General features: G+C 38.7%; 1 protein-coding gene across 3 annotated transcripts in view; it reads right to left on the bottom strand.

Annotated features, from left to right (window-relative positions):
• LOC146555844 (chemokine-like protein TAFA-5) overlaps positions 1 to 18785 on the bottom strand; it is a 175304-nt gene that overhangs the window by 64482 nt on the left and 92037 nt on the right. For all 3 annotated transcript variants that reach the window (XR_014889107.1, XR_014889108.1, XM_085250955.1), the window contains exon 2: positions 11033 to 11182. Coding sequence is in view for 1 of the 3 variants with exons in the window: in XM_085250955.1 (XP_085107081.1) it covers positions 11033 to 11182 (150 nt within the window). In the remaining 2 variants the exon portion in view is untranslated. The remainder of the gene's footprint in view (positions 1 to 11032; positions 11183 to 18785) is intronic.

Consider the following 18785-nt stretch of genomic DNA (forward strand, 5'->3'; position numbering starts at 1 on the left):
TTATGTATGCATATAGCAAGAAAAATCTTATCACTTAAAGACATGCTATACTTGTTTATTCTATCCAGAAGCCAAAGATCTTTGGTTACTGAGACTCAGACCTTGTGCAGGAATACAGCAGAATATAAGAACCAAGTATAATGTAAAAAAAAGTTAGAGTTGTTAACTCTGAGTTTTTTTCAATTTGTCTCATGGCCTAAACTTTTTTTTTTTAAATTGCAGTAAAATATATGTATATGTTTTGACAGTTTGATGTTGCTAATAAAGATCTATAGTCATATAAACGTCAAAGCATTTTCAAATTTGTGATGCATTTTTGCATCATATTTATATATTTTTGACACTTTTTACAGCTAATACATTATTATATCTCATATTTCATACTTTGTTCAAGGTTGCATTATAAAAAATATAAAACAAATGATGACCGTCTCATGCTCTGTTTTTTAACAGTGTTCCTGAGAGGCCCATCACATGCAAAATCATGGGAAAACCCCCCAAACATAGGTGCTTAACCATTATTCACAGTGTTTCAGCAGTAGTTAAGTCTACAGACTCGTTTTAACACCCTCACCATCCTGTAAATGTGGCATGTGCCCCAAGAGGGTCTGTAGAAGCAGTAATTATTTATTAATTGTTCATAGCCTGAGCAGGCATAGCCCCTTGGACATGCGTTCACAGCGGGGGGAACTTTTCTCTTCCAATTAGCCCAGTGAGGTGGAGATGGTGAGAGCACGGGCCATCAACCACGATGGTGCCCGTGCACAGACTTGTGGGAGATGTGAAGGAGAGGCAGCGAGCGTTTAGGAAGGCACACCATGTTGTGTGCAGCCAAAAGAATACATCAGTGTCCTCGCCATCCTTTGGTGTTATGACTAGCGTCAGGGCTCAAGGTGTAAAGAAAAAATAGACTGAAAATGGCGGCAAAAGAGCAGAAGCAGACTGTATTAATCCATGCATCTGTGTGCTTTTATACATATAAGTGAAGTTACTGTATGTGAGGTCTGTGTTAGTCTGTGTTCCATGTGTGTGTTCTCAGAGGATGTAAAAGACAAGGTGGGAGTGAGTTACAGCGGAGGCTGAGACATATTAGCTCTTGAGGATTTATGAGGCTGAGATGTTAGGATGACTCTGATGGGCTCACCAAGTGATTGGTGTGCTGGCCTTGCTAAGAATTCGCTTTATGAAGAGCTCTGTAATACTTCAACACAAGAGCCTGATGGCTCATTTGAAAGCCAGACAGAGCACATGAAGGCAATCCACCAAGCCAACATCCCTCTTCATGAACACTTAGCGCAGAGTTGATCTTCAGCTGAATGATTTGGCATCAAATCAGCATAGACCTTAACAAGAGTTATTTTTTTCTCCCCTCATCCTGAACCAAAATTAATGGTGACTCACTGTTGCTTGGGTAACATAAGATTTCTGCGTCAAAAATGCCACGAGACGAGGAAAAAAAAAGAGTTGAAATTATGGATGGTTTTAGGTGATTGCGAGTTACATTTTTAATGTGGCTACCTTTCATTTCACACGTACATGCTTATCAAGCATTTTAAACCAATCTTCACTGTCTTCTTTCTTTTGACCTGGATTAATTATAATAAAACACAGAGACTGCAGCCCATGGTGTCCAACAATAGGGCATCAATAATGCCTGACGTTATCAACATCTCAGAACCTTGGAACACCTGGGTCCACTTGATCACACTGAAGGTGTAGATTTATGAACGCAGAGTGCAATGGATTCTGGGCAGAAGGGATACATGGATAATGCAGCTTCATCAGGAGAGACCGTAATGGCTTGCAAGAATGCATTATGGCATCAGCATAAGCTATATCATCTGGGATATTGAAGATATGCAATCGATGTAATTATACATGCCCACGCACACACATCTAGTGCACTACTTTTTTATGTTTGGCTGCATTAATATCCATCATCTGCAATAACAAAAACAAACTACACATCTGTTTATGCAAAAGTTTAAAGGCTTTGCTGTAAATGTGGCAAGAATTTTGAAATGACATTACACGAATTTTACCTGCTTATGTTGATTCATGTAAAAATGACTTTTATAATAACATGTGACCCTTTTATGATTCCATAAAAAGCTAACAAAGACATTCTGTCTGCTTAAAAGGTTTTTATTTTAAAAATACTGCTAATGTACACGATCATATCACACATTCATAATATGTGAGTGTGTCATCATTTATTAAGAAATACAAAACCAGGACATTTTTTAAATAACTGTGAAAAATGAATGCGCCTTATTGGGCAATTCAACAGGGAAGAGGCTACAAAGCGACATAATGCAAGGTTAATAGATGGGAAACTTACTGTAACTATGCCACAGAATGAAAGCCAGAGCTCAACACTTTGCATTATTTTTATGCTAATGTTCGCCACTCGTCAGCTTTTTCACCCCACGGGGGAAAACACAAGCTTTCTTTGTATTATATTTCTGCTTGTCATACTGCAAAACACAAACCAGTTCATGATGTGTGTGTGTGTGTGCGCGTGCATAAACTCACAAAGAAGCTGTTTTGATAGCAGTCGCTCTTGGGGGAAGAGAGCTCCGCAGTAATATTTTCCAAAAATTCAGAGTGCCCAAGAAACGGGAAAAACAGGAGGAAAGTATTAAACAAAACAAAAAAAAAGGACAATGCTCATTTGGGAATTTTTTTGTTCTCGTTCTCTTTTATAGCCTGCAAAACCGATGGCTTGACAGTTGGAGCAACTTGCTTGGATAATGTTTGAAGAGTGTTGGGGAAGAAAGATGCTGCTATTTTTAGCTCTCACTCAATACTTTTCATTCTGAGTTTCTTAGAGTTCCTGTCCCATGAACAAAAAAAGCAGTGAGAATATAAAATTCACAGCAATGGTCAGTGTCAAAGTGCCTCATTATTGCAGAAAAGAAAACTGTAGCAGCTGATGTAAGTAACACTTGCAGTTTTACCTTCAGTATAAAACTCAGAAATCAGTCAGATGTGGCCATTTGTGTTTCTTTGCCATTTTTCTCACGTTCCCTTTTATTTTCTCCGTTTTTCATTATTCAGTTGTATCTTTTTCAGTAGTTGTTGTTTGGTGAATGCATTTTCCAGTATTACAGGCCACGAGATGCTAATGGGTCCTTCACAATGGACAGTGTTGGGAAGGTTACTTTTAAAATGTATTCCATTACAGAATACAGAATACATGCCCCAAAATGTATTCTGTAACGTATTCCGTTACGTTACTCAATGACAGTAACGTATTCTGAATACTTTGGATTACTTAATATATTATCATGCTGTTTACAACAACGTGAATGTACTATTGCTGTGTGATTTATTACTATTACTGAAGGTCCGCGACTCCGAACTGTAGTAAAGGGACCTCTGACTAATACGGCGGGGTCCCTGTCGGCTCGTAGCCGAAAAATAGCTTTACTTTGTTGTGTGGGTCAACTTTTCTTGCGAGAGACAGAGAGAGGCGTTGAAAGACTGCTCCAACGGAACTTATTGTTTTCGGAGGAAAACACGAACACGGTGTACAGTCGAGTCTTAATAGCTTGGCTGAAGTGGTTATTATTATATTTACATGCTTCCAGCTCCCGTTTTTCCTCGATGACAACTCCTACCTTTTCACTCCCCTTTTTCTCTCTCCCTCCTCGCGCTCACAGACCCATAACGTGCAACACGGACTACACTGCCCATGATGCTACATTCTTTAGAGCTATGCTTGTAGCATTCTGCCTGTTAGCTTAGCACAACAACAACAACAACAACAACAACAACAACGAAAAGGCGCTCTCTCACCCAGGAAACACACAGTCGCAGAGAGAGAGAGAGAGAGAGCGTCGCCCTGTAACCATGGCAACCGTAACGCTGCCGCCTGGAACAAAAGAACGCAGCTGTCAAACAAAACCCAAACAGTCCTGACAAAATGAAACAGGAAAGTACCGCAGTGTAATCCATTTATTTCAACAAAGTAACTGTATTCTGAATACCACCTTTTTAAACGGTAACTGTAATACAGTTACTCATATTTTGTATTTTAAATACGTAACGGCGGTACATGTATTCCGTTACTCCCCAACACTGACAATGGATTCACACCACATATGATACATGATACAGAGTGGCTCAGTATACAAAAGACTGATGTCAAAATGAAAATATACAATGTGGATGTACTGTTTTTCTCCTTTCTTTTTTAATAAAAAATGAAAGTGTCAGCAAGGAAAACTGTGGATTCTGTATATCCATTACTATAGTATTGTTATTTGAAGTTAATATTTTAGTGCATATTGGATGATGAATGGGAGATTTCTGCAAAAGAAAAATACATTTTGTTAATAGCACCAATACTGTCAATAAGAAAATCCAGGAAGCAAACGGGAAGCAGACTGGAGGGTTTGCATGTACTGGGTATTATTGGTACATAAAAAGAATCATGCAGTTCGTGTCCCACTGCAGTTAGTAGGCTACAGCCTCTAAGCCAGCACACCCAAGGAGAAGCATCCCACCCCAGGCTGCAGTCCCCATCTGCCTGCCCTTTTTCACTCCTCTCCCTTTGACAAGACTGCAGCCCATGGTGTTCAGTCGTTGCTATACTTGTGCACATCAGAAACAGAAAATTTTAAAAAAGGGAAAAATAGAAAGAGTGATATTACAATTGCACTGCTGGGCCATTCCAGTCTCTGTGCCCCTAGACAGTACTGTGGTAGTGGCTAGCTTGCTAACTGGCTACAGGAGATGACATGACATGTTTTCCCAACAGACTGTGATTCCCTCCTTTCCTCTCTGGATCAAATCAAACCAGTGTGCTGATGCAGTATGATTGGAGCTGTGGTACTATTTAATAGCCCAGAGACTGAGTCTGACGCATACTGTTGTCTCTATCACTGACTGATTCACTGGAACAATTCCTCATATGCAAGCTACCCGGGGAAGTGAGTCTAGTGGGAAGAGTCATTTTTGAAGCTTGCAATGCAGCTTAGTGAAATGACAATGCAACCTGTATTTTAGAAGTGGTGGAAAAAGTATTTATTTAGATTAAAAACAGTAGTGCAAAAAAATAGGAACAGTATTTTTAAAAAATGATTGTAGTTTAATCTGTCTTAACACATTTACATTTCTTAATATAACATATATATAAAGTTAATTAGAACATTCAATAATGTTTTTTAAAAAAATGTGTCTTTAATCAATCTGGAAAAAAAACGGACTCTATCCTAACACTACCATTAACACTATCCAGAATTCGAAGCCAGCCAGAAGCCAGCAGCCTCGGTATTAGCAAAAGCTCAGATGAGTTAAAATTCAGTGACTGGAATTAATAAACAGACTGGGAAAAATGTGAGTAAATGACATTTATTTTGTCATATAAATCTTTTCCACCTGCTTTTGATTTTTGAGGTAAAATATGTTAGGTAACAGTGAAGCACATAGCATCTTTTTATTATCCGTACCTCTTTCAATCGGCAGAGTGCTTTATTTTCAGTTGACAGAAAATCCTGCAGTCTTTGCAGAGTTTCATAATTTCTTTTATTAAGAAAATAAAATTTTTCATGAAAGAAAAGGTTATTTTTACTTGTAAATGCTGCCAGTTACAGTTCTTGGAATCTGCAAAAACCAGTATTTCCAAGGCAATACTGAAAAAACTGGAAATCGGAATGAGTCAAGAAAATTAGTGCATCTCTATAAAACAGTGGAGACATCTGACCAGTGTGCAAAGTAATGTTGCTCTTTAACTATATATAGCAAGGTAATGTGTCCACAGTCGAGTCACAGTTTACATTAAATCCATTATGTGAATTTAACAATTACAGTAAGTAAGTAGACATAAAAAAACGTGAATGTTACAGGTAATTTTAAAAAATCTTCTGGGATTAATAAAATATTCTGAAATACAAAACCACCAAAAAAAAAAATTATTATTCCAGGTCATTCATCAAAAGTGCACTTTTTATGAAATATTTTAGCTGTGCGCTGTGTTGTTGAACAACCCTGTCGCCAATACACTGGAACCTGAAAAAGTAGATTTTAAAAAGTGTTTCTTGTTGTGTTCTAATACATTTTTGACCATTAAATTGAAACTACTCACTCCTAAGAGACATAAGACTTCACTCACACTAATGTCACGCAACTTTTAAAATCAGGGTGGAATGTAAAATGGCTTGTGAAACTCAACGATGATGTAGTTATATAGAAATAAGGACAGAAATTTTGAAGTTTTTCTTGTACTGGTTAGTGGGACACGCTCATTCTAGTCTGAAAAGATTGGAAAAAATGTCAGCTTATATCAAAGAGGACTGACGTTTGGTCTAGCCATGATGTTAGCACACGGCTCGATCATGTCACTCACTGTTTCTGCAATTCCAGGCTAAATAGGTTTCCGAAGGAGGTTTGCACATTTATTGTTGGACATAACAGTATATGCTTGAATTGAATCAATGTCATCATTTCAGCCAAACAAAATCAAACACAAGCACATTCACCTGAGGCAGGGGCTCCCTGCTGAGCTACCACTGTTACCACCACCACACTCCACCTGTAACAAGCTCCTCCAAGTCTCTGGCTCACTCTGTAGCCCCCTCACGCCTGCAGCAAGTCTGGGTAGGTAACATTGTTTCTCTCTAATAGTATCTCTTGGTCTCTCAGCCTCATAAAAAGAATTATTATCAGCTCTCTTAAAAATCATCAAGCACAGATGTAAAAAGGCTCAAGAGCATGAAATTGTAGCTACTAAAGGGTGTACTTATGCAACACTAGGGTGTGATTCAGGCCTCAAATAGCCAGAGCCATTGAAGAAAGACACTATTGCAGCGTGTGACAGAGACAATTGAAAAAAAAAAAGCAAAGAGGAGAAGAAGAGGGAAAGAACAAAATGTGAAATGGAAAGGGTCAGAGAAAGACAGCATTTTATGCCACATATGTAATTCTGCAGGGTTTTGTTTTATTTTCTCAAAGCGCGTTCCCTTACTGACTCGTGCATCAAACAGCGCGACAACAGAAAGCTTATCATGTTGACGGCTTATCTCCTACTTTCACCTCCTCAAAGCAATAAACACACACAGAGCAAGTGGAAGATGGGAAATGCACAACAACAGAGGATGGCTCTTCAGGATCAATGCCACTACAGCTGTCCCTGTCTTTTTTTTTTCATCTTCCAGGTCCTGTCCGAGAAACAGAAACAGTCTAAGGCTGTTGACGGAGCTATGGATTATCCTGTATGCATGGAATGACCGATGTGAACAGAGTCTGAAGCATGAAGGACACCGATCGTGTCAGCCAAGGCAAAGGCATATTACAACAGAGCGCAGACCTCAAGGACTCAAGTAGATTAAAACTGATTGAAATCCCATTTGTGGCATTTGTGGTCTGTTCTGTCAGCATCCCTCCCCGCCTGTCACCCTCCACCCGCTCTCTTTTTCAATGTTCCCAAAGTGAGCCGAGTGTGAGTCTGAATATAAAACAAATAAGATTGCATTTGTGGAGACAAGCGCCTCAAATTTGCATGGCAATAATATCAAGCTGTGAGATTTTGTAATATGAACAGCAATAAAGAAGTGTGTGTTTGTGTGTCCTTGAGCGCTTGTGTGTCTGTGTATGGGTGTCAGTTTTTTGACAGGAAACAACGTGACATTATGGAAGGAAACTGATAAATCACTATCTGACAGAAAAATATGTACACAGATGTGCATCTGCGTACGGGCATGCTCGAAACCAAACATTCAATTCAGTCACACGTGCATGTACACACACCTTTAACCAAATACAAAAACACACCATCATGCGTTTAAAATGCTTGATGCTTTTATTTTAGTTAGCAGAAGATTTCAAATCTCAGGTTATTTAGGGGATTTAGGGATTATTATGTAGGTTGTTTTATTATGTTGTATAAAGCTTTATAATGGCTGGCAGGAGGCACTGCCTGCAAAGTCCCCTGTGTGCACCAATTGCCACATATTGCATGCAAAATCATCAGCTGTGTGTTAATTTTAATTATTTTAAGATCATAGTAAAATCCTCCTGCACAGATGCGGGTATATGCTGTTTACCTGCAAAATGAACCACTAAACCTACATGCAGTGCATACAGATACATACCTTGCTTTTGTGGATTTACTATAAGTTGTTACATTTACTGCAGGCCTATCCTCTCTAATTTGGGGAGGAGGATAGATCTGAGTCTACAGTACGTAACACTGATTGCAGAATTTTTACATCTATAGCTATAGTATGAAGAAGAAACAGGAAGACTGAGGGGAAAATCATCACACTTTACATAGGTAGGAATTCTAGTTTATTTTAGTTGCAAAAGCAAAAATGCAGTAAAGCCTAGAGCTTTCAACAGAGTACTTAATTGCTTAATGGTTAAATAAATTATGCATATAGGATAAGTAATTACACACCTAAATACAATGGTCAAAACAGCTTCTTCATGCTTTGTGTTGAGCACTTCGAATTGAAATGTGCTTTGAAAAGGAAAAAAGTTCCATGACACAGTGTTCCCCTGTTAATGTATGTAGCACATATGCACACTATCGGTCTTCTTTTTTTTTTTTTCACTAGTTGGTTATACCGACAATCCACCTCCACGGGTCTCTTGAGGCAAGCTGATAAGCTTAAGCTCTCTTCAATAAGAGTCATATCTAGCCTACACAAAATGCCACCATGCGCCATGGAGTCCACGTTGTGACAAATACTTCCTGATGTTATCAAGATACTGAGGATTTATGAAACATGCATACCGCTTATTTAATGGCAAAAGTGAAGTGCCTCCACAGCGCGAGCGGTTATGTCAATAAGATCGGAACTTCCTTGAAACGAAACACGCGCAGCTCAGTGTGAAGCAGTTTAGCCACAGGAAGAAAATGATTTTGGAGAAAGACCAGATTTCGAATGTCATGTTGACTCCTGTCTGCTGAACAAATTGGTATTAACGTTCAGTCCATTTAAACACGGTTCAAAGCCGTCTCTTCATGAGATCAGCAGGTAAAAAACAGTCAAACAGAGCACTGAGGATATGTAGCTCCTCTAACCAGGCATACAACTGTGAAGGCACAGTTGAAAAACAGGCAAAACAAGACATCCACAGTTACAGTTCACTGCAGGTCTTTCTTGATAATAGAGCCATTTGTTCTGCCTTCACCTGAGCACACAACCTCCCCTCCCTCAATGTGTAGAGGCCACATCATGAGAGAGAGTAAAAGGCCATGGGGCTGCAGTGAAGATACCTCATTTCTTAAAATTCTTTGAGATGTAATGGAGCCAGAATGGTGATAACGAGAAAAAGCTTCGAGATGACCAAGCTCAAGCTTCCCCTCGTTAAATAAATGTATGCGAAGATGTCTGGGCAACAACTAATGAGCCCTTTTCTACTGTAAACAACCATTAAGTTTCTTTTCTTTATAATGATCATTTCTCTCCCTTTTGGCTGTCCATTGAAAACTATGCATTTACCATCTGAAAACACATTGTGAGCACTTAGCATTTAGGGGATGTTTTAGTTTAGTTATGCTGATATTTTGGAGAGCTTTTTGCAAGGTGAGGATTCTTAATCTTTTATTCAGGAAATGCAGAGATTATGTGTTGTATCTCAGTAATAAAAAGTTCAGTTATGTCAAGATTTGTAATAACAACGCTTACAGTGATGACTTCCCACTTGAAATATGAATGTTAGCATTTTTCTTCGTGTAATTGCTGCAGCTGACTTTGCTATTTCTATGCTACTGAGCTCAGTGAAACACAGTTGGCTTTTTACTCAACTGGATAAGGAAACTACTGCCCGACTATATAGGATTGTAAGGACCAATATCTGGTGATGTAAAAATCTGATGTATCAGCCAAACTTCTTTTCTTCAGAAACACAAAATATTAAAACATTTCTCCAACATTTGTATGCATAGTTATTTATGGGTCCTTACTAAGATGATTTAACAATGCAGTTCATATTTGATGTCAACATGAAAGTTGCAGACGATCTTCTGGCAGACAAAATATGCAAAATCAACACTTGTAACATTGTTAACCAATGTTTCTAACATCTTTTTATATTTTTATTAATCAGCTATTGCAAATTGCTTGTCAAATAGCTAATATCGGTTCTGCTTATATCATGTAGCTACTTGTATTTGTTTAGAATAACTGTCTCTAAGTCTCTGATAGTCAACATTAAGAATTCCTTCATCTGCAAGATGTCTGCACGTATTACACTCTCCCAGAACATTTCAGTGTATTTAGATTTTTGCATCACCGTAGAGTGACAGAAATTTACATGACCACTAAATAGCCTCCACTCGGGGCATTTTCCAGAGTTTGGCTTTATCTTGTGCAACTGTATAAAATGTTCTCTTTTTTTGAAATTGCAGCTCATATCAGCAGATAACCACAGATGTCGACTTCAAATTGCTTGATCTAAAGATGACAGTCTTATTATTTTGGATCTTATTATTAGGATAAAGCAGCCTGAGAAATTAAGCAAGCACTCACATTTAGAGAGCTTAAAGCAGCTTTCATTTTTGCTTCCAAATGACAAATGTTGCTTTTCTTCTCTATTAATAATATCAATAACAATAAGAACTCTGGTTGGACTAAAACTGACATTATTACACAGGAAGTGCCACTCTTCCATGAAAAATAAGTCCATCTGTTGGTGAGGGATTTAGAAACACCCCTGGAGCTTCTTCTTCTTTTTTTTTTTTTTTTAAAGATGAAACAGAAAAAAAGATTTAGTGCAGGTTTTACTAACATAAAGAAAGCCCTGTGATCCACTTTGCTCCACACTGTAGGTTTATCCACCTTAAGCCCTAACTAAAAAACAGCGAAAATCTAGCTGCCCCGAGACTGTTGATGCAGTTTTCTACGCTTGGATATGGCTTAATTTTACATTCAATTTTCTTTACATGCTTCAAGGAAAACACAATTCAATGTAAAAGCCAAACAACCCGGAGGAAAATCGTGTTCATGTCTGAGTAGTTTTCACTCTTAATGACAGCAAAGCTAAGTCAGAATCTACCCCTGCCCCTGCCCCTCTCTCTTACCGTCCACACAGGCGGGTCTAGCTCTTGTAGTTCCAGCGATCTGGCCCTTCTTACAGGCACAGCGGGCCGTCTGCCTGGCGATGGTCCGCCGTGGTTGGCTGCTGTCCCTGTCCAGCGTCACAATCTCACATGTCCCCGCTGCCAGCTGGCCTGGAAATGACATTGCACCACAGGACACGAGGTCAGAAAGATGAAATCATAAACAGGGCAAAATAAATGACTCTGTCTCTTCTGTTAAATTTGTGTTATGTTGTATGTTCAGCAGTGTAGAACTTTTTTTTAAATCCTTGGTAGCTCAGCTGACAGGGCAGCAGGTTAACAATAGCTAATTTGTAGTGTCAGGTCTTATGAGAACAACTAGTGCATGTGTGCATTCTGAAATGTCCTTATCTTTAGCAAAGACTCTAGACACATTAATATGCATGCTAAGATCATTTAACCTCAGAAAGGTAAGACTCATTGTGCTGTACCGGTTGTATCCTGGAAAGTAGATGCTTTATTCCCCTGCTGAAGTACAGGCAGGTGTGATTTCAGTGCTGGGTTTAATAAAAGCTAGAGAGGAGTAAGAGCAAGGTTCAATGATGGAGCACATCCAGGTTCTTCTATTTACATTTACAAGACAGAGCACCGGCCTTGGTGAAAGTGTGCACCTCTTGATGTCCTTTTAATTGCTCACGAATTCAACTTTCTTTTTCTAAGAGACGTTGCGGTGTCTAACTTGAATAAACAGATTGGAGATGTGAAAGGGCTAGATGAAAAATCTACTTTCCTTTAACTGATTTTAACCACATCAGCAGGAATACCATTTTTGCCTCTTTCACCGTGAAAGCGATTTGCGTTCATTAAGGTTTGACAGGCCTGAGATCCTTAGCCCTCGACATCTCCACTGGAACCGCTCACAAGCCAGCAGAGGGACACTGTAATGGGGCTGACTTTAAAAGACAATGGTGGAGAAATTACTTTTAAATTTCAGCCACCTAAAGACTACCCATGAGCTATTTCCCATTAAGGGCCACATCCAATCAGTGCACCTCTTTGAAGGTAATGTTCCCATTACCCATGAATAAAACGCATGAATACTGATGAACTTTGTAATTGCTGCCAAGCCCCACTGTCTTACACACAGACATATCCTTCCATGTATTCAATCAGGCGACCTTTGGCCTTGTAGCTGGGCCCTTGCTGCTCGCAAATTAACCTTTGTCTGTGTGTGGAGGCCCTCGGATGCCATCTTGGAGAGGCTTATCGGGATCTAATTGTGATTGGCAAGAGGATGGAAGTTGTGATTAAATCTGGACTTGAGTCGCGAACACTTGGGTGGCTAGCTTAATGAACTGAGCGGCGAGGGGTCACACCCAGGGTAATGGGGATCTATCAGGATTCATCCACATGCAGGTACCTGCGGTGGCCATGGTCACACACACTGAGAACACGGCTGTGTGCATATAATATTTAGCTTGCTATACTCTTACATGTGCTATTTGAATAATATGTCTATGGATATAGGTTTGCATGTGTTCAGTACCTTCAAACGTTGATTAAGTAGCATTATGCTGCACTTTAATTAATATATTTATATAAGAAGACAGATATTCAAAAATTAATTGATGTAACAAAACGTTGTCTCTGAGAATTAGACAGAGCTGTAGTGTTTTAGCAATGGGTAAGGGTTCAGACACATGGATCCGTTACTCAAACAAATTCCTGGAATTAATCTTCTCACTGGTGATACCTGAAACAACACACCCCTACCAGTCACGGACATTCTTCAGTTTAATAGTTTAACCTTTTAATAATTTAATTATTCTTCTTTTGTTTCACATTTTTGTGTGTTTTGCTGACACCAAAAAATTATATCCCAAACGAGTGAAAACAAGCTTAAAACATCTCCTGACATATTTTCTGCTGAAACAGGCCAAATTATTTTGGCAGAAGTGCTACTTCTGTCCAAAATGTCAGAAACACAGTGTGAAAAATGCTTTGCAAAACTACTGCGACTGCTTCCAAGGAGCTGGCAGGTCACTGATAAACGAATGCAGAATTAGCTAACCCACTTGGAAAAGTAACACAAATTTGGTATTTGCCCAGGCAGATGCATTTGATGGTTCACTTGTCAAATATAGGGTCAAAGTAAAAGTACTGTACTCCAATAAATGTCAAATTAAGTACCAGATCAAAGTGGCCAATTATTTCAACTACTTTATCGATGTAATTAAGAACAGCACCCATCATTACCCATGTCCACCTATATTGTCTGTGTGTCTGTTTGTGTGTGCATGCAGCCAGTTACCAGGCGTTATTGGTATACAATTTATTATATCTATAAATACAACTCTACAAAGAAGACAGGAGACGTGATTAGAGATGTGCAGAAAGATAAATTAACACAAGACGCCTTTGCTCAGAAAGGCATGCCAACAAAATTCACTGTCTGAAATGTTTTGCAGTGAGATGAAGCGCCCCTTCCCCATCGAAACACATACACACACACACACACACACACACACACACACACACACACACACACACACACACACACACACTTGCTCTTCTTCTCCTTCATGCCTTCTTACTTAACATACCTCTTGCATCTATTCTATCTTTAATGCCTGATGTCGGATAATGATGTCTGAACTGCTGTATGTGTATTTACATCTATGCGCATCTTAATGCTACTCACTGCCTTCTTCCTGCTTCCTCTTTTGGAACTCTTCCATCGCAAGACGCTGGACAGACTGTTTAGATCTGTCTTATGCAATCTTGTGAATCACTGTGCCTCCGAGTTACCATGTGCGAAGTCAACAAGTTCAGAGACTGTGGCTGATTTGACGCTGCGATCCTCTGTTGTTGGTCTATTTTGAGTCGATGGAGCTCATTAATTGACTATGTTTCATCAAACAGGGGTCTTGCTCTTGCTACCACAGCTGTAGCTGTCAGGAAACTGAATTAATATCTGTTTTATGTTGTTGTCTTGCCGTGTAAAGTATACTACTTCTTGGTATGGCGATGAATCTTCACATTTTAAACTGAGGTTAAAACGAAACAGTTCCTTACTCACATTATGAAGCTAAATAGGACAGAGAAAAATATTTCATGTTTTATTTAAATGTATATTTTTGAGCTGCTGACACTGATCTTAACTGTTGGATTATATACCTTTAAAACTTTGAAACAGACCTTTAAACTGGTCAGGAATTGCTTGGCAACAACTGGTCGCTAGGATAAAATGAGTAGTCCTTGAGCAGCTTCAAGGACTTCAAGTGTTTGCTGGAGGTTGCTAAAACTGATGACTAAAGCTTGATTTAGACTTCCCACTTAGACTGTGGCAAACCAACTTACATACTAACTGCAAGCTCTTTTTATTCCTACAGTGCAACTTTCCACACCATTTAATTTGTTGTGGTATGCGTCGACGAGACGTGTAGTTACATTTCTCAGGAGGTGCATTTCAGGTTGCATAGAAGCTTGCAGCATAAATTTAAAGGGGTTAAAGCGTAAGTTACAACTTAGATCTGACACATTCATATGTAAGCCCCAATCACACATGGAGTAAAGACCGGTCAGTAACTCCACGGTAACCACTGGTTGCCAAGAAAAAAATGTGTATCCCCCAAATCTAAAATTCTTTGCTGTTGCTAGGTGACATTGGCCAAAACGAGCTAGTTGAAGTTGCTAGTTGTACTGAAAACCTTGCAATTGTTTTGGTTGCTAGCAGTTTGTCATGGTCAGCCTTAGTTTATATGGAAGACGCAGGCTTGTCTCCAAACTCTTGCCAACTACGAACCGCTAACAGTCCAGCACAAATCAGAAACACACACTGCTCACTTTCTAAAACATTTTGGTTTCAACGTAAGGCACAACCTTTACTTTGAAGATTAATGGTTTCCATTATCAAATTGTGTTGCAGTTTGTTCAAGTTTCATTACAGCTCACTGGTTAGTTAGCAAATCTATGTAGACAAGTTGCCATTTTCAATCCAACAATAGGCACCCCAGCAATCTGCTTGCGACCAAAGCAATCACAAGGATGTTTTTGTGCGCAGTACCTTTTATGTGACAAGCAAACATTCACCAACTGACCGGGAAATACACATTTTTCCAGGGGGTAGTTGATGAGTATCTAGGCTTGTGTGACTGAGGCCTTGAATTGAAATTGTCAAATTATTCAACGGGTTGAATTTCTGTGCACGTTTGAACACATTTTATGGCTGTAAAACTCAAAAACAATTTCACTTTTAAATTGAAGTGTAACAAATGTGTTTCATGGAGTTTGGTCAATGTTAAGATAATTCATCCATGCCAGCTGACGCAAGACTTTAATGAGAAGAGTTAAAAGCCATTATACACACGCTAACATGCTTAGAAAGCAGTTTGATGTTGGCCAGGTATTATATTCACCTTCTTCATTCATCATATTAGATGTTAACCAGTTAGCACTAACACCAGAAACACAGCTCCACAGGTATGTCCACAGTAAGTAATTAATCCTTAATAATAACAAATATCTTCCTCAGATTTCACAGCAGTCCATAACTAAACCAGTAATAAAATGTAAAAATATGGTCCAACTTTCGAATTCTTGCAATAAATTCTAAATCAAATTTCCGCAAGCATCCTTAATATGCTACTAAAAATGATAATAAAAAGTTAATACTAAAAATGTATCTGGGTTGCCATCCTGAGGAATTTGTTTCTGCAGACAGTTTTACAGACAGAAAGATATTTGTTTGATAGTTGGGGGGAATCTCACAGAAGTCTTTAGGGAAATGCCAAAACAAGTTCTAAATGCAAGTGTTCTAGGTGTTTCAGTTTTTCCAGATAATATGTAAGAGAACTTGAAGACAAGCTGGTCTCTATCTCCCAATAAACGTGGGAGTTGACTTCATTGCTTCTTTTCTAAAACAAATTGCTCCAAGCATCCCTGTGGCTCTGCCTCCAGAACACAGTGCCAAGGATAGGACAGACTCTGCCACTGTGAAACACAGCAAAGCTAAACAAACAAAGAATAAAAAAAATGAACCGAACCAAATCTCCCCAACACAACAAAGTATCCCTCCTCCCACTGGTCCTGGGGGATCTGCAGAAAAAGTTGAAATGTTAGAGGATACACAGCTCCGATAAGGCTCTCTCACCACAGCATAACTGCACATTTGGTCCACAACACAAACTCTGTATTTCTCAGAATTAATATGAAATATCATTGTTCATTTACAATTTATTACATGCACTGATGCAGTCTTTTCACAATCATCCCATGAAGAAAATGGACCGTGACGAGAGGAAGCTGTAATCCCCTTTTTGGGGATAGCCACATAAACAGTGGAGAAAAAAAATCAGAAACTGGAAGGAATCCTTAAAAAGAAGCCCAAAGCTTGTACTAGTAGTGCTATGATTCATCATCAACCTTATCGGCTCCTGTTGTTGAGCAGTTGTCAACTTGGCCAGCCAAATGCCTGATTAAAATGTATGTGTGGCCACCCTAGAGTGAAATGAAGGCTCTGACTGTGGCAGAAGATGAATGTGACACAGTGTATGACTTAATGCAATGTAATGTTATTGACATGCTCCTGTGTCTTATTATTCCTTTTCCCGCTATTCAGCACATTAAAATTGCACAGCCATACAGGGCTATTTGACAAATGTCCAGCATGGATGGCATTGCAGGAAGACTTGACTCGACCCCTGCTGCTTGCATCTTTTGCTTTGCGTCTTTTTCAGAAGGTGCTTTTTCATTCATTTTTTAAAAATATATTATTTTTTGTCTTGTTTTCCTGCTCAAGAGACCCAAACGCAAGAAAAAGCTACTTCTAAGAATCTGCTGATCTGAATGTCTAAGATATTTATAAATGTGTGGTTAAGGCTTGCTATGAACGGTTGGTATAGTTTGGTTGCTGTTTTTTTTCTCTTCTTCTTCTTCTTTCTTGGTCCTTTGAAAATCTAAAGTGTGTTAGACTCATGCTGAGATTGCATACTGTGCTAAACAAGAAGCTGCTATTACTGAACCATTTTTGAGTGTCCTCGTAAATGCAGCACAAAAACACATTCTGACATGACATTTACTGAGATACTGAAGTGCGGTCTAACCGAATGAGTTTTTAATTAGCCCTCATTTTCCAGTAATACTCATGGCAGCGTACATAAGAAAGATGAGTCCTCCCATGCAAAAAATAGTTGCAAAATGTCTCTGGATGGTAAATGAACACCACGGCACACATTTGCAGTAGTAAATGAAATTCAGCCATTTAACAATGGCGGTGCAACAAACAAATTATAAATGGGATGTACATGGGGATAAAACCTTAACTGCTCACAGTGGCATATGAGAAAAGATGGTCCCATCAATTACTAATGCAAACACAATTAGCATTTTTTTTAATCATTATTATTACTATTATTATTATTATTGGGATTTTTTTTAAAGCAAACTAATACATGCTGCCTCAAATAACATGCTGCATCATGTTTCAGGTATTATAAACTGATTGTAAATTATATATAGCACCTTTCAAGATAAATATCATAAAGTGCCTTACAGCACAAAAATATTAGTCTACAGAGTTTGCATATTTATATCCAAATATCTGTTTATAAAGAAGGTATAATTAGCTTAGGAACCAGAATAATTTGATCTCATTTTAAGCGCTGATTGACTGGAAGGTAGGCTTGTGATTGTACTATAATAACAGGATACAGGAACAGATAGATATAATTGGAAGCCCACTTTTTAATGCACAAAATATGTAAAGCTTATCCTTAAAAATATTTAGTCACATTTAAATTTCAAAGACAATCATTGGGACGATGTTATTGGACACATTTAGCGGCAAAGCAATAGTCTTGAAAACTGTATTAGGAGGAGATAACAGGAGCATTGTAGTTCTTTAGAGTCGCCACACATTTGCTGTCATTTGAACCAACCAAGTGACTACCATCAGCATCTGTGGAGCCCTGTGATCTCACTAGCATGGCTAAAATTATGCTGTGTAAGGGGAAGAACCTTAAATGCTGAAATGTATACATGCAGTATTGATTTGTGTATTAAGCAAACATTGTTGTAATTGTGTCTCCAAGGAGCCAAGTCACTTGTGTATATTGTGCAGCTGTGAAGCAATTACAACAGTGCTAACACGCAGATATGCAATACATGTAATGTTTAAACAAAAAATTATTTTTCACATACTCATCATTTAAGCTAGTTGGAGACTGCCATTTCTGTTCGGAGAAGTCACAGTGTGAGTGTGAAACATTGCCAGGCTTAAATACTATATCACTACAGCTGTTTGGATCGAGACAAAAGAGTCCAGCGCCAACATTGCAAGTCTATACGCTGTTTTAGCCAAATGTAGCATTAGTAGAACCTTGGTGTCATCATCCTACCCTAAAGCCTGATGGGCTAGCTTTTAAACAAATCCTTTTAACAAGCCTAATCAAGGCTGGAAGAGCAAGTTGAACAGCATGTGGTGTGACGGGAAGGAGAGCAGAGCAGACGATATTACAGCTTCAGGTAAAAGAGCAGAAAGCTGATGGAGTGTCAGAATGAAAGACATATTTAAAAAAATAAAAATAAAAAACAACAATCATTTTATGTTTTAAGTGAAAGGGTTTTAGCTTAGCAAGCATAACATAACGCATCTGCTCAGCTAACATGTTTAGCTAAGCTAGTTAGCTTGGCTCAACAAACATACAAGATCAAGGCATACAGCCTGATCCTCTCCAAAATCGTCCAGCAACTTCCACCTTACTAACCAGCATGA

Source organism: Mchenga conophoros, linkage group LG17 (genome assembly GCF_057382185.1).
Source record: "Mchenga conophoros isolate Kocher_MC1m ecotype Shallow Benthic linkage group LG17, M_conophoros_male_GT1.1, whole genome shotgun sequence".
NCBI lineage: Eukaryota > Metazoa > Chordata > Actinopteri > Cichliformes > Cichlidae > Mchenga > Mchenga conophoros.